Here is a 15838-nt window from a genome sequence, read left to right as displayed (position 1 = left end):
TGATTGGACAACCAAACTGAGAGGGAGGAAATTATCGATCGTGATAGGATGGGATTCATGTCTTTCTGTTGGGACACTAGGGACTGTTGGGAAAATAGCCCGTTGATGTATCAATCGGCTGTCTGTCCTTACATGATGAATGAAAGGGGAGTGCTTATTTTTAGACTCCAGCCATAATGTATCTGATAATGGTAACATAAATGACTACAAAGAAAACCAACTGTACAAATGTTAATGTTAAGCAAAACGTTTTTTTCTGCCATACACAGGGGCACAAGATCAAATATGTACAGTATGATAGTTAATGGCCAAGAGTTTATTGTATCATGTGTTCAGCCAAACAGCTGCAAGAATGCCTTGGTTAGCAGACAGCTGCCTGCTGAGAGAACTGCCATCCCATGCATTCCAGTTTTTGAGAAGCATCCACTCGAGTGAGCCATGGAATGAAATTGTATCCTCGTTGTCAAAACAAGGGGCAGACAGTTCATTTCCCTCATTTAAAAGTAAAACTGTCAAGAGAAATGCATCATATCCACACGTAATGTGTCCGTTTATAGAGAACTGTGCCAGATCATACTTTTCAAGAATAACTGGGATTTTCCCACCCAACATAAGATTCAAAAATACAGCTGATCCACCTCCAACAAAAGACCTGTGTGATAATGAATCATGTCCTCTTTCCGTTTAAGAGCCATCTCACATGGTAGTCGGTCATTCATGAATGAATGAATGAATGCAGGCAGTTTCTGTTTGTGTATGTGAAGGAAAAACAGCCAAAAATTACATTCTTTTAATATCTTGTAGCGTTTATTCTGACTTCTATGTGCGATTTTAAACCTCCAAGAGCACCAAGTAATGAATCCAAACATTTCCTCTGCAGGCACTGAGGGTTGAGGTTGTCAGTCTACTTCAGAAAAACAACTTCTCATTTGTCTGATTTACCATCGTCATCGTTTCAGGAAAAAGAACAATACATTAGAAAACAGAAAATAGAGAAAAGAAATGAAGGTCTTTATTAGAAATGAATTGCAGTTGTGTGGCCCATGCCTGTACCCCAACCTGGTCCCTTCTTATTTTAGCTAAAAACACCCCCAAATCACTGCCCTTCAGCCTCTGGCAAAGGCAGCAGTGCTCTAGAGGAGAGTCTGTGAGGAAGAGCCTGTTGCTGAAGCTGAATGGGCTCAGCATCACAGTGCTCTATGAGGGAGGAGGGAGGCAGCAGGTGACCATACCTGGTCCCCGCTCTGGGAGGATCCAGAGGTGGAAAGAAATACCTGAAGCAACGAAAAAAAGAAAAAAAAGAATGGAGACAAGGACAACAAATACATGGACAGGGAGAAGACAATGACAAAGGAATACAGAGGGGAAACACATAAAAGGAAGTAGAAATGAGAGATCAAAAGAGGAAAGGATGCATGTGTGCTATAGAAACTAAAAAAGGGGAGTGGGGAGAATGGCAGACAGAATAGTGATAGAGGTTTCTTTATTTTCTTTTTTAAAAGGGGTATGTGCACCGTCTTCAAAAGAAGTGAACCACTACTGGCAAACATGTTGGCATCAAAAACAAAAGTGGAAGCCGTAAAAAACAGAACAATGTCTTAACCAGTGATACCCAAGCATTCAGCTAGGACATGACTCACGCTCGTTTCAAATGACTTAACACGAGGTCAAATGGTAGCTGATGCAGAGGAGACATTAGTAATATGCAGGATGCTGGTATATCTTTGGAGAGGTCAGCTGCCGCAGGGGAGGGGCAAAGGGAGCTCTCTTGCCAACCCTGCATGCAACAAGCAGTACAATACCACATTACTTCGACAAACCCCACTTCTCACTCATTTTTTTATCAACAAGGAATTGGAATGCAAGAAAGTAACTTTACAAAATGCATTACAAAATCAAATTTGGTTGCAAAGTTAATAACTCACTTAACTTTGTAAAAATGTCATACAGTACACAGGTCTTGTGTTACTCAGGTTAGAAGTGACTCAACAGTTAGGTCAAAAACAACAAGAATGGTAAATACAGAGGTTAAGTTAGAGGTTATCAAGTTGAACATAAACACAGCCACATACCAACCAAATAAAAAAACTAAAAAAACAGTGTTAGCTCAGACACTGTTTGTTCACTGGCATTTTTACTCTTCTTCAAATTAATAAATGGTAATATCTGCTCATGTATAATCCCAATTCTAAAGCAAGCGTATGTAACTTTTGCTGAACAGCGACCCCCGTGGCCACAAGCGAGAATTACGGGGATAATGGTAAATGGTAAAACATGTCTTGCCTCAACAATTTCTACAAAACGTTTTGCCAACTTTAGCTACTGAAAGCTACTTGGCTCACCAGAGCAAATAAGGCTGGAGCAACAAAGCCCCTGAGTGTACAGAACTGAGGAAAAGGGTGCGTTTTAAACGCTTATGAATTCAATGCTCCACTTGTAGAAGACAGAATGCGTTACCTCTTCTTTCAAAAGTTACATAGTCTGGCTTTAATGCCATACATGCCAATGGCTGTATTCATACCCATACATTGTGTGTTTATACTATCTTCTGTTATTAGTTGGTTAATGAGGTTCATTCGAGCTGTCCCTCTGCTCAGCAAAGAGTTTGGCAATACTTGCTCATGGATACATTCAAATTGAAAAGTGAAATGAGATCCACAAAGATTTTTGGATGTTGAGGTGTAGTAGAATGGAGTTATCCAAATTCCTCAATATTTACAAGATAATGTTACCTGACACAGTGGTTCTGCTGTATATCCCAAAATAACTCTAGCATTTGAAATAATAGTCACATATCAAATGTATATAAACAGGTTTATTTTACTTTTCATACCAAGAAAAGGTTTAGCCCTAACACTGACAATGCTAAGTGGAAACATGAAACCACTCTTATTAACGTGCATCAGTACAAATCAAGAGGCCATTTAAAAAAAACAAAAAAAACAATCACCACAACACATCCAACTCCACAGGCTTGATGCTGACAACCTATGTATGCTGGAAGCCAAGCTCTTTGCATGAGTGCAACATTTGGTCAGTGTGGGCCCGGGGAGTTTGTCAGTGAGCAGCTGCAGTCCCAGTCAGTGTGAGGCATAATAATAAGTTGTCAGTTCTGACTGGCTCGGGTTGGGCTGGGTGAGTGCCATCAGACGAGCACCACACCACCTACCTTCCTGCAGACATCCCGTTCAGGGCGCTCTGGGAGGTCTGAACAGAGGAGCCCACCACGGTGCTCATGGCTGTGGGCTGGCCAGACGAGCCGGTGAGTGGGCTGCCGTCTCCCTTCAGGATGCCCGTGCACTTCCAGTTGTCCATGTAGTTAGCTGTAGAGGGACGCAGGAGGTAAAAATCAGAGCCCAACGCTGCTTGATCAACAAGTGGCTCAAAGCATGTTACAATTACTTTTTGACCTTGTCATTGTGTGTGAAAGGGGAATGCTCACAATGATGAATGCACAGAGAAACATCGCCCAAATCTGCAGTTCCCCTTAACTCTACAGAGCTTTTTATCATCTTTCAGAGATTTTTCTCAGGTGTTAGTGACCAAAAGTAAGGACTTACATTCATCAGCTGGACACAAACGCGACACTAATGTTGATCTGTGTCTGCTGGATGTGTAAATAGGCAGCGGTTCGCTAACACATTTGCATATCAACTTCATAAAAGGTGATACTGTGTCACTGTTGGCTCTTAACAGCCAAAAGAATCTGCTATAGCAGATGGAGTAATCCATTTCATTAGCTATTGACTTTGCTTTTACATAAATGCATACATCGTGCAAATGTATGCATGTGCATACATAGCAAAACTAGTTTTCCTAGTTTGTTTACATCACTCTTCCTTATACGCATCTCAACACTGTGCAAGTACTTCAGCTCAGTTTGTGAAATTAGACTGCCCGATCCATCATTCTTAAATTGACTGATACCAACAATGCATCAGCCACAGTCACTCAATACCTGGTGGGAGTCACTGTTAACTCAGCATTGGGCACAGGTTACATGCAAAAACAGCTTTCAGTAATGAAAATGAAGACAGATGAGCAGTCATCAACAGCAGCCAACAATAACTTCCCACCTTTCCAGAGGCGAACACAGCCGTCATCCCCAGAAGAGGCCAGCAGGGTGCTGGTGATGTTCCAGCTCACACGCCACACCTGGGAGTTATGGTTGTCAAACTGAGCCACAATCTGCACCTCAAACTTGGTGGGTCCTGTTGAGGTGCTCTCCTTCCTGTCAGGTAGATCCAAGATATGGAAAGTTAAATTCACATGGTGGTAGGTTCTCGCAGAAGATCTGCATCAGCAACATGTCTGAGATGTATTTGAGTTCACTGAAATGTGAAATGCAGGATTTCAGTGACCACACTAATCTCTGCGCGCTTTGAGCCCTTTATATGACAGCTTTGACAAAACAGAGACACAAACTGAATTAGTCACCTCATAGGAACAAGCTTGAAGATTCTGACGTCTTTCGTTGCAATGGCGAGCACGTGGAAAGATCTTCCCAGGTTAGGAGCAAATGCAATGTCATGGACGGCATCAGTGACGGTCATCAGCGTCTCTGCTTTAGCATATTTCCTTTTTTAACATCGGTAAGAATAAAAAAAGATTACATTAATATGTGCAAAAAAAAAGACTTGGAATTTGGTTTTGTTTATATTGATGTATTTATAAAAGAGTGACATTACACAACACCACAGGAATACCTACCTTGTGTTTTCATTATACTCATAGATCTGAACTTTCCCGCCGTACGTCACGTTACTGTCGTCACTCCCCACTGCAAACATTGGCGGGTGGGCACGAGAGCTGAGTGGTAGGGAGGAAAAAAACAAAACATTGCAACGTTACACTGACCTAACAGGCTGTTGGGAGGTCACAGTTCAGCAGCAGAAACCCTTGCATTTAAAAAAGGTCAAGTTACAACATGTCTTGAATTTCACACTGCTACACCAGAATGTTTGAAACTCCCCCCGAAATAGTGAATGTAACATATTTGACCAACTGTTTTCTTTTACCGTAAAGATAAATGATCAAGTGGAAGTGTCCAAGTCCTGAAATACGCGGCAAAAAAGATTGCTAGTTAACAGTTATTTCACTTCCTGCAACTGCTTCTGTTGAAAATGCTGTACAAAGATTCATGAAGTACATTACTGTTACAAACACTCCTTTCAGACCCCATCCAACACACTGGGATTAACAGCATGTGTATTTTTATATATTCTCTGCAGCAACGTTCTCCCACCAGGTTGCTGGAGGGCAATGGGAGCTTTGTGAGTGGGGGAGGTTCAAGTAGGCAATAAGTATTAGATTGCTTTTTCACAGCAGACATTTTGACTTGTCATAGTAGGAAAAGTACAGGCGCTACTTCGAACTTTAATGATGGCCCTATTCTATTCCCAGTAAGCTACGACAATGTGACAGTGAGCCAGCATGCACAACACCAGGAGCCTGAAACTGAGGCAGCATTGGAATTCAGCCATCACTCATTTTACTATCAACACCAGTGCTTTTCCCCACTGTGACACATTAAAAAGGCCTATTGCGCTAACATTTACCTGCAGTTCCCGACAGAACGTCTACATGACGATATGTTATACTCCTATAAAAGATTTAACTGGCGTTTTCAGTAACAGAGGGTAAGCAAAAAAGATGAGAAAATAATCTGTTTTATCAATTTAACACATCCAGTGCGTTCCTTTTTACTTCCTATTAGGGCTGCATCTAATAATTATTCTCATATTCGATTAGTCTGCCAGAAAACAAAAAAAATGCCTCTCACAATTTCTCAAAGCCCAAGGTGACATCATCAAATGGTATTGTTTTGTCCAACCAACAGTGCAAAACACTTTTTGTTATCTTAAGAACAGGGAAGGCAAATTGTCACTATTTGAGTCTGGAACAATCAAACACTTTTACGATTAATCGGATATCAAGATAGTTGCCAATTAAGTTTCTGTCGAGCGACTAATTGATTATGGAAAACTACATGAAGAACTACAAATGCTCCAATCTATACATTTCAATGTCAACAGTTTCTTGATACACACTAAACCCATGGTCTAACCTTGAGGGGTTCCAAGAGATGCAGCTGCAGCTGAGCTTGCAGGAGATCTCGTGCTGCAGGGACCACTGACTCAGGTTCATCACATCGGGGGCCTCGTAGATCCTCACCACTCCGTCCGCAGAGCAGGTGGTCAACATCAGGCCCATGTGTTTCGGGGCAAACTTCACATCAGTCACTGAGGTTCTACTGTCCACTAGTGTGGTTCTCTTTATCTAAAAACAGAACAGCGTGAAATACTCCGGTCAGATCTTTTATCAAACAGGAGACCGTGGCGAAGTGGCTCTCAGCAGTGGCCTGCAATGTTTAACAAGGAAAACTACAGCAGAACTGAATTAACATTTCACGTCAGTCGGGTTCACTGTCATAAGCAAACCTTACTGGATACTATCATGCTGAACGGACGAGCTGGTCTGTGGTTAAGAAATAAATGTCTGTTCTGCTAGCTCAGAAGGATGCTAGAGTTGCACTAACCCAGTGGCTCAGTCCTCTCTGCTTGTCATTGGACTCCCCCACAATCTCTTCCCAGACAGCAGCTGTCCTGTCGAAGGAGCAGGAGGCCAGGACCTGGCCGAATTCTGGATGAGCCCAGGTCACTCTCCACACTGATCCACTGTGTGTCTGCACAGAGGAGAAAAAAGAAAACGCTTTTGAAAAATCCATACCACTGGTATAGGATGTCAGATTTGAAGCTGCTGTCCACAAGAGACACAGTAGGGAGCAGGACATGAGAGTGAAGGAAATGATGCAAACGTAATTTGCTGTTATGCAAGCACGCTGGCTGATAAAATAACAATGTTTTGGTTTTTTTTTTTTACCAGGAAAGCTTCTACCAGTTAAAAGGGATCAAGCAGCAGCAGGTGGGTTTACCTTCCAGCTGGCTGTGCAGTGCCACTCTCCATTCTCACTTTTGTCCCAAACCTGAGAGACAGAAGATGCGAAACAAATGTTACGAAAGACGTCTGAGATCACGCTAAATCACAGGTGTTCTAAACATGCAAGGGTTATTTCAAATGCACACTGGTGTTTACGTGAGTGCCACACAGCTACCCTAGCTTGTATGCTACATGCACCGTGGCTAACGTTAGCAAACCAGCTGAATTCAATAAATAAAAGCTGCCTTCGGTAGAACGTTAACGCCTAAAAACAGCTGGTGGAAAATGAGAGTCATTTGATTCAATAGTGAGCTGTGGTTGCTGATAAGAGTGGGTAACGTTTACAAGGTAGCCGTGACAGCTAACGCTAAAATGAGCTAATTGATGTCTACTTCACGTCAACTATGACGTTACCTTGACACTTTGATCACTGGAGCAAGTTGCCATCCTCCGGCCGTGAAAATCATACGACACATCGTGAATTAGGTCTTTGTGATCCGCTGCGATACTACGCGCTACAAACATGATTGCAACTACGATAAGCCAGCAACACTAGCTACATTTGTAACCTAGCAGGCCTGTCATGTGCCTACTTGTGTGTGCCTACTGTGTGTGTGTGTGTGTGTGTGTGTGTGTGTGTGTGTGTGTGTACGTTTGGCGGGTCCTCGTAGTGTGCGCAGTGAGTGTGCGCGCCGGTGTTGACCACAGAGGGGCGCATTCACACCAGTCTTAATCATGTTACTTGGTACTTTATGATAACGTTTATGCCGACATTTGTCATCTCAAAACGAACAACAACCAGAATGTCATTTGAAAAAAAAATATGTAAACGTACAGTTGTCGTATTAAAACTAGCAAGACACATGTTAAATGTTTGCAGAAGTGCCCTTCTCCGGTCACCGGGGTTGCCAGGTTTTGTAGAAACTGTAGCTACATTTATACCGATACCCATATTGAACCCTTTTAGACGAGTGGACTGTGGACAGAAATGTTTGTACAATGTTTATTTTGTATTGTATTGGAATGTGTATGCAATTCTAACGTTGCCTGATGTATAATGTGAAAGAAACAACAAACATTTGAAAATATTAAAACTAATTTTGGATAGCTTCAACTAACTAGCTATCAAAATCCAAGTTAAGTTTACTGCCAGGGTCCATGTTGTTATATGTCTACAATTTATATATATATATATTTTTTTAATCCACACTACAGTAAACTGACTCGAATTATTTTTTGGTATGTTGAGAAAAACACGCAACTGGCAACCCAAGTCAGTCAGCGTGCATGCAGTATTGTGCAGGAGCAGCAGACTCCCCGCAGGGATCCCCAGGGTTACACACACTGCTGTTTAGATGGCTGACAGAAAGGAGTAACTTGGTGAACGGTGCTACAAACACTCTGTGATCACCCAGCAAGTGTCCCGGGGCACTATTTACGCCACAATGGAGCAAGAATTTGAAGACATTGATTCGGCCGGGAAATGGCAAAACCTTTACAATGTAAGTCGGGACACTGGGCCTCTCGTGTTTCTATGACGATCGGTTGCTAACTTACTTAGCTAGCTATTTGATAGCTAACCCGTTAGACACCTTGCCAAGTATTTGGTTACTTTTAGACTTCTGTGCGACTCATTTAATTGTGTTAACTTATCGACTTCATCACATTGTGTAGAGGCTATATATAGTGAGTTGCACTTGGTGAAGACGAAATGAGAAACTAGCTATCCGCGCTAGTAAGTCGCTGACTTCCGTAGCTAGAAAACGTGCAGCGGCACAGTCTTCATAGGTGAGCTCGGTTAGCTAATGCTCGCTGACGCTAGCAGACGTCAGCTGCAGTTTCTGAGAACTCGTCAGGACTTCCAGAGAAAAGCGCATGTGTTTCACCACCAGCTGTCTAAGGGAGCCCAGCATTTAATTTATAATATTTCCGTTCCGGTTTAACTTTGGCTATGGTCCCGTAATATGTAGCTAACACACTAACGTTAACTGGAGATGTTTTGTAGCTAACAGTTATCCTGTTTGGAAGTTACAGAGAAACACTCACACTTAAAATACCGGTGTTACGCCGTCAACAACCAGTTTCCAGAATAAAGAAGGCGATCAATCTTGTCATAGTAGCTTGATAAATTGTCCCGAGCTTCAGTAGGGAAAATATGTTTTGTTTTTCATACGAGAAACAGTTCCTGAGTCAATAACATCGAGCTTACAGTTTTACAGAGAACTAAAGAAGTAAAGGTCTGCAACTATTGTTACTACGCTATTGAGTGTAATTTGTAAATCCTGAGAAGTGAAATTGTTTTTTTTTAGTTTTTTTTTAATGTATTGTTTTTTATTTCAACATGTTGTCCAACAGAGGCTTAGAGATCATCTTTGGCCTCACCCCATACACACAATGAAAATTGTGTGCCGTAAAGACAACAGCACCCAACAACACAATAATAGTAATTTGACAAATGACGATCAGAGCAGTACATGTCACTTACAGATGACAGGCCCAATCAATCAAGCACAACATGCACACAGCGTCAAGGACCTTTTTATCTTTTGTGTGTGGTATTTACATTAATGCTGTCAGGATTTCTGGCAGTCAGTCAGGCAGGAGGTGTGTGTCGCATGTATGCACCAGTTTGTCTCACAATGTGTCATCCCATCACTGTCGTCGTCCTACTTGGCTTTTTTTGTCTCCAACAGGAGATCCGTAACCAAGCCAGTGAATATTCTTACAAAGTGGCGAAACTTCCAGTGAATCGGAATTTGAACCGCTACAGAGATGTCAGCCCATGTGAGTCTTATGACAAATGAGGTTGTTCATGAAATTTTTTTTTATTATTATTACTTGCGAATGACATCTTGATTTGTAATTGTTCCATGATCTCTCATCTGGTTTCAGATGATCACAGTCGGGTAAAGCTTGAAAACTCTGAAAATGACTACATCAATGCAAGTTTAGTCATGGTGGAAGAAGCCCAAAGAGCTTACATTCTTTCTCAGGTACGGTGTAGTACAAGCAATGTAAATGTCAGTGTCTACATACACCATTGGACCATTTGAAGAAGAATGTGCAGGATTTCACTTTGGTGTTTTGTGAACTTTTGATAACAGGGTTTTTCCGTGTACATTTCTGTCTTTTGCCCCCACAGGGGCCTTTGAGGAATACCTGTGGTCATTTCTGGCTGATGATTTGGGAGCAGTGTTCCAAAGCTGTTATAATGCTCAACAGAGTTATTGAAAAGGGATCTGTGAGTACACCTCAGCACCTGCTGATCATTCATTTCTTTCTTGAACTTTCTTAATGTGCTCATCTGTTGCTTTTCGATAAACACTCCACTACAAGGGTACTTCATCATTACACTTCATCGGACCTCAAAAGCTATTTCACAAGATTCTTTTAAGCCCAAAATGCTTGAATATCAAAACCTTGTTGTCAGGGTTGAGGATTAAAGTCAGTTAAATCATTTGCAAAGCTTTATGGGAGCTGGCTATTTTTGACCTGTGGCCAAGTCCTATGGAGTGTAATAACACAAGATAATTATAGTTAATAGTACTCAGAGTAAGTAACATTAGGCGTTTTCGGACCGGACTTTTTCATAGTTCTAAGAACAATTGGAGGATCCCCCCCCCCCTCTCTGGGAACGATCGTAGTTCTTAGAACGCCGTTTTGAGGGACTTTTTTAGCTCCTACTTCAGAGTAGGTGCTCTGCTGGCGCTAGAGGACTATTGAGTGACGTTAAGTGTCAAATGCGACCCCAGCAACCGCCATTCTTAAAAACCAGTGTAACAGCTTGAATTTACCAAAACATGGACAAATTGGCTGACAGTGAAGACCAACACACACACACACACACACATATATATATACATATATATATATATATATATACACGACAGCGGAAATACAATGCAATTGTGACTTGTCAAATCGAAATATAAAAATCTTGTGTGTGATATTTTGAGTGACGTCGCTGCACCAACCGGCTGCTGTCTGTGAACACCCAATCGATGTGCATTTGTCCTACATGGTTCAGTCTGCTCGTCCTTCAGAAGCCCCGGCAGCACGCGGCTTCCTGTCCAAGACGAAGTTAAGTCATTTTTGTCTTAACAGGAAAAGTGTGCACAGTACTGGCCCACCACAGAGGAGCTACAGATGTCTTTCACAGACACAGGGTTTGTTGTCAGGCTACTTTCTGAGGAGGACCAGTCCTATTACACAATCCGAACGCTGGAGCTGCAAAACACAATGGTGAGCATGAGAGGCAGACTATTAGATAATAACTTTTATTTATTAAATGTGCACGTATTCAGAGATGATATTGAAAACATGAAAACTGCTGTGTCCACTTCAGGAAATTTGCAGTCCATTACTCTATTAAAAAATATGTTCTTGCCATTGCTTCGCTTACTGGTCTGAACATTACTTAACTTGTGTTATCTTGACTAATTGTAACTGTTGTAAAATCTAGCATCTAAATATATGGAGACGATAAATGCTGTGTTTTCACGGGGTGTAGCAATGTTTTCCCATTGACAAATCGGCCTAATCATGGCCGGCATCGCATGTTTTCTGTTGTAGACGGGGGAGTCGAGGGAGATCTACCACTTTCACTACACCACGTGGCCTGACTTTGGTGTCCCAGAATCTCCCGCCTCCTTCCTCAACTTCCTCTTCAAGGTTCGGGAGTCCGGCTCGTTGGGCCCGGAGCACGGGCCCTCGGTGGTGCACTGCAGCGCTGGGATTGGACGCTCGGGGACCTTCGCCTTGGTGGACACCTGCCTGGTCCTGGTGAGAACAGGGAGGGGTAATGTAACCCAATGCAGTCATCGTAAAGGGAAATGTTGCCCAATGTTTAAGTTGAAAACGAGTTACGAGATTACTCAAGAGGTTCAAGTTATGGCAAGAGAGTAAGATGAGCTGTTCATGTTATGATTATACTTGACAGCTGCAAAGGGAGATGTTTTAGCATGTTGGTATGATGCTTAAATGCATAAAGCATTTTTAAGTGTCAGTGAATACCTGGGAAATGTCTCCTTTTTTTTGCCGTCCACAAGTTTTATTCCCTGGCTTGATACATTTTAAAATGAAAAAGAAAAGTAGACATATAGAATATTCAGATCCTTTACTTGAGTAAAAGTAGCAGTACAACTATGTAAAAATATTGCAAGTAAAAGTCCTGCTTAAGTAAAAGTACTGAAGTATTATCAGCAAAATGTACTTAAAGTATCAAAAGTATAAGTACTTGTTCTGCAGAAAAAGTCCCCTGTGACTGATATATTATTAATTATGAGATTGTTAATACTGATTCTCCAATGCGCATGTCACATTTTACTGTTGTAGCTGGTCAAAGTACAGCTAGTTTTAAACTACTGTGTATACAGTATACACGTAGTTTGTTCTCTACTTACCTAGGGGTCGGGTCACGATCCGAGGGGTCATGAGATGTGGTAAGAAAGAAGAAACGTGGCAAGTTGAGCCCTTTGTTCCCCTTACAGTCAGACAGACAGACACGTACCCAGTCACAGATTCTATAGGAACCCTGAACGTCCCACTACCACACATGATAACTGTAGGCTTAACTGCCGAGCCTTTCCATCTGTATTCTAAACACGTCCGTCCGTTTTGCAGATGGACAGGAGGAGGAACCCATCATCAGTGGACATACAGAAGGTGCTGCTGGACATGAGGGAATACCGCATGGGCCTGATCCAGACCCCCGACCAGCTCCGCTTCTCCTACATGGCTGTCATTGAGGGAGCCAAGCTCATCTTGACGGACCACTCGGCAGCACAGGTAGCTCAGCCACAAGGCTGGGGAGCAAGACTGCGCTTGTAAAATGTCTCCATTGTCAGTGAAACTCTGACATCTGAGAGTAGGCAGGTGACTGCCAAAGTCTGCAACGTGATTCCAACGAATACAGGCGGTTACTGAAACCATTGTGCTGTCTTTTAGTTAATGGGCATTGCTGCAGTTTCAAGCTTTCCATTTTACTTTAAAACCATTATCAAAACCGTTCCAAGTGCGGAGTTCATGTCAATCTTGGGCGGTCCGTAATATTTCCTTAGTGTGCCAAAGTTAGTCTTTCTCTGTGTCATCAAGTTGTGAGAAAACTGACTTCTCTTCCCGTGTGGCGTCTTTGTGCCTCGTCCCCCGCAGCAGTGCAAGCAGAGAGTGATGTCTCGAGAGAACTTGGAGCCAGATCTGCCCCCTCCGCCACCTCCACCCAGACCCCACCTCAACGACAGCAGGCCCAACGGTCAGCCAGGACCCTGCCTGGAGCCGCAGGCCGCCTCAGGAGACCAGCTGCCAGCGGGAGACCCAGACAGCCAAGACCACAACATGGCAGAGAACTCTGGGCAGTAAGTAACAGCTCAGGAGCTTTTGTCAGGTTCATCGTGAAGAAAAGACAGAGTTATAGAACAAGTTCAGTGATACATATGCTTTGGATTCCACGGTGTGAACAGGCTTGAATGATTTTGTTTCCATCTATGCACTAAAATGAGAAGTTGATCTCTAACCTTCTTCCTACAGTTTCATTTATGTAATACTTCTTTAATTCTCTGGCACACCAGTGGCACCATGCATGAGATTGATGGGATTTGTGTTGTTGCTGACTACTCACCCTGAACTGACTCTTGTTGCAGAGTCAGAAAGCGACACCGTGAGGAGAGGATTTCCAGCACCTCGCAAAAGGTCCAGCAGATGAAACAGAGACTAACCGACTCGGAGAGGAAAAGAGAGAAGTGGCTTTACTGGAGACCCATTCTGCTCAACATCGGTGCTGGGGCAGCTTTGGCTGTCGGCCTGCTGGTGTGCTGGATGTACTCCGAGTGAAACACTCTGGGTCACTTAAAACTGACTCCTATTTTGCACCAGTACCTGGGATTAGGTACTTCTCTAAGTAGATTTAGATGGTAATATGTGCATAACTGAGGGTATTTATTTCTTAAGGTCAAAATGCAGGAGCGCTAGATCAAAAGATTGTGTGTATATTTTTCATGTAAGATCTTAACAAAAATAGTAACATCTCAGGATCTTGGTGCCAGCACGATGATTTCATTTCCTTTCCTTCTTGTCACTGTTGATGAATGTACTGTATCATAGCAAATTGCTTTGAAAGAAACATACTAAAGGTGCAGTACAAAGCAAAAAAAAAAAAAGGAGAAAAAAAAAGATATTCTGATGGGTTTGTTTTTGCATTCTTTATTTGTAATGGTCAGGTGTGTGTTGGATCATCTGTGGACACGTTTTACATTTTGCATTTCAAAATTGCTTGTGTTTGACTGTCCATCCTACCATAGATACGTAGGAAGACTCCAGAGCCTAGAGGTCGGCCATGGCATTTTATTTTATTTTTCTGTAATGAAATTTGCATTTCATGCATGCATTTAGAGGTTTTCCAGAGCACCACTTGTTCTTCCATTAACGTTGAGCAGGGCATCCCAATATGGCCAGATATATATTTTTGTGTGACTGGACACTTCATGGGGAGCTGCCTTGCTGATGTTTCAAACTCTGCTAGAATGTTAACCTTTTTATTTTCTTTTTTCTTTTTTTTTTTTGTTTGTTATATGAGCATGTTTGTTTGTTTTTTTCATAGGTTTTGGTTATCACATGGATCATACAAGCTGTTGGGTTCCCTCACCGCTTGGTGTGTGTATTTACCCACTGGATGGGTTCATGTGTATGTTCAGGTTATCCCACTGTTGTTTTTAAGGAAACCAAAGCAAAGCTGTCCGTTTTTTTGTTTTTTTTTGGAGGGTAACAGCCAGGCAAGCTGTTAAATGATAAAACCATGTACTCCTCTTATGTGGAATGTATTTTCTGTTGGATCAATGACATAACTGACACCTGCATTACAAAATGATAGTCATAGTAGCTTTGCGTTGCGTGTGACTTCTTAATTTGAACTCATAGTATCACCAAATTGGTTTTCAATTGACTGGGACCAACCTAAAGCTATAATAGTGCAATTTGGAAGTTGGAGCAGAGCACCTGGGACAGAGGTCCAGTTAGGAGAGAGTGATGGCATACACATGTCTTTACCTGTTTGTTTGCTGGTTGCAGCTTTTAATGTGCCTTGAAGTGACTTCAATGGAAAAATGTGTGCTCCAAGGTTTCTAGCATGATCAGCACAGATAAAGTTTCATGTGAGCTGTTGTTTCCCACATAACATGAGTAACATGTTAGCACTGCATTGACTGGTTTGTAGTAGCTGGAGGTGTGATACGTACGTCGTATCGGAGTTGATGGCACACCAAATGTGTCATTAGCACGTACTGACCCCTGTGATAAAATGATGGGTTCCTGATTGGCTAGTTACCACCGTCAGACATGTTTTTTACTCATTTAACCCAGAAGAGATACGTTTGACCATAACATTCCATTCATTCTCGTTTTCCACATTTAAAAAAAAAAAAAAAAAAAAAACAATAAATAAAAAATTCAGGGGAGTTTTGTACACTGCTGAGCTGCATCGAGAACGTGACAGATGGTGTTTTGAAAAAAGCGAAACAAAACACGAATACTTCTTAAAAATAAAACGTTCATCTTTTTTTACCAAACCCCACTTGTCTGCTTGTGTTGTTTTTTTTTCCCCCCTTCAAGTCAGTGTCAGTAAAGCAGCTTTACAGTGTCCACCCACAGCCCTCCCCATCCCCTGCAGGTCTGTGCTGTGTTATAGTCCTAATTTCATTCTGACCATGAGCTAAATCAATGCAGCCAGACTGGAGGCCTCTCACTGTGGATTCCAGGAATTGATTCAATATTTCAAGAAGAGCCCTTGCTCATATTGACTGCTGTAGTAATTTAATTTTCTCTTGTCTGTGGGATGGCGTTGGCGTGTGTGGAGGAGGAAGTACTGTATTTGTTGCATAAGCTATCCACTAAAACAGAATGCAGGTTT

At 42.2% G+C, this 15838-nt stretch overlaps 2 protein-coding genes across 3 annotated transcripts; one reads left to right on the top strand and one right to left on the bottom strand.

Annotated features, from left to right (window-relative positions):
* Positions 1-809: 809 nt before the first annotated feature.
* Positions 810-7535, bottom strand: seh1l (SEH1-like (S. cerevisiae)). Its single transcript, XM_070911963.1, has 9 exons — positions 7354-7535; positions 6935-6985; positions 6539-6685; positions 6068-6279; positions 4711-4809; positions 4438-4578; positions 4077-4231; positions 3170-3323; positions 810-1274 (listed from the first exon to the last, which is right to left on the bottom strand). Exons 1-9 carry the CDS (start codon positions 7462-7464, stop codon positions 1097-1099), a joined length of 1248 nt encoding a protein of 415 aa, XP_070768064.1. The 5' UTR covers positions 7465-7535; the 3' UTR covers positions 810-1096.
* A 748-nt stretch (positions 7536-8283) lies between these two features.
* On the top strand, positions 8284-15497 carry ptpn2a (protein tyrosine phosphatase non-receptor type 2a). Of its 2 annotated transcripts, none has more exons than XM_070911489.1 (9): positions 8284-8441; positions 9633-9723; positions 9832-9932; positions 10082-10180; positions 11044-11181; positions 11512-11721; positions 12562-12726; positions 13093-13292; positions 13578-15497. In XM_070911489.1, the coding sequence occupies exons 1-9, from the start codon at positions 8385-8387 to the stop codon at positions 13765-13767; spliced, it is 1251 nt and encodes a 416-aa protein (XP_070767590.1). In that variant the 5' UTR covers positions 8284-8384; the 3' UTR covers positions 13768-15497. The 2 variants fall into 2 exon arrangements, with proteins under 2 accessions (XP_070767590.1, XP_070767589.1); XM_070911488.1 differs by having other exon boundaries at positions 13090-13292.
* The last annotated feature ends 341 nt before the right edge of the window (positions 15498-15838 follow it).

The sequence above is a fragment of the Enoplosus armatus genome, chromosome 9, assembly GCF_043641665.1.
Source record: "Enoplosus armatus isolate fEnoArm2 chromosome 9, fEnoArm2.hap1, whole genome shotgun sequence".
Classification (NCBI taxonomy): Eukaryota; Metazoa; Chordata; class Actinopteri; order Centrarchiformes; family Enoplosidae; genus Enoplosus; species Enoplosus armatus.
The sequence above is the reverse complement of the archived record's forward strand: the minus strand, read 5'-3'. Positions and strand labels throughout refer to the sequence as shown.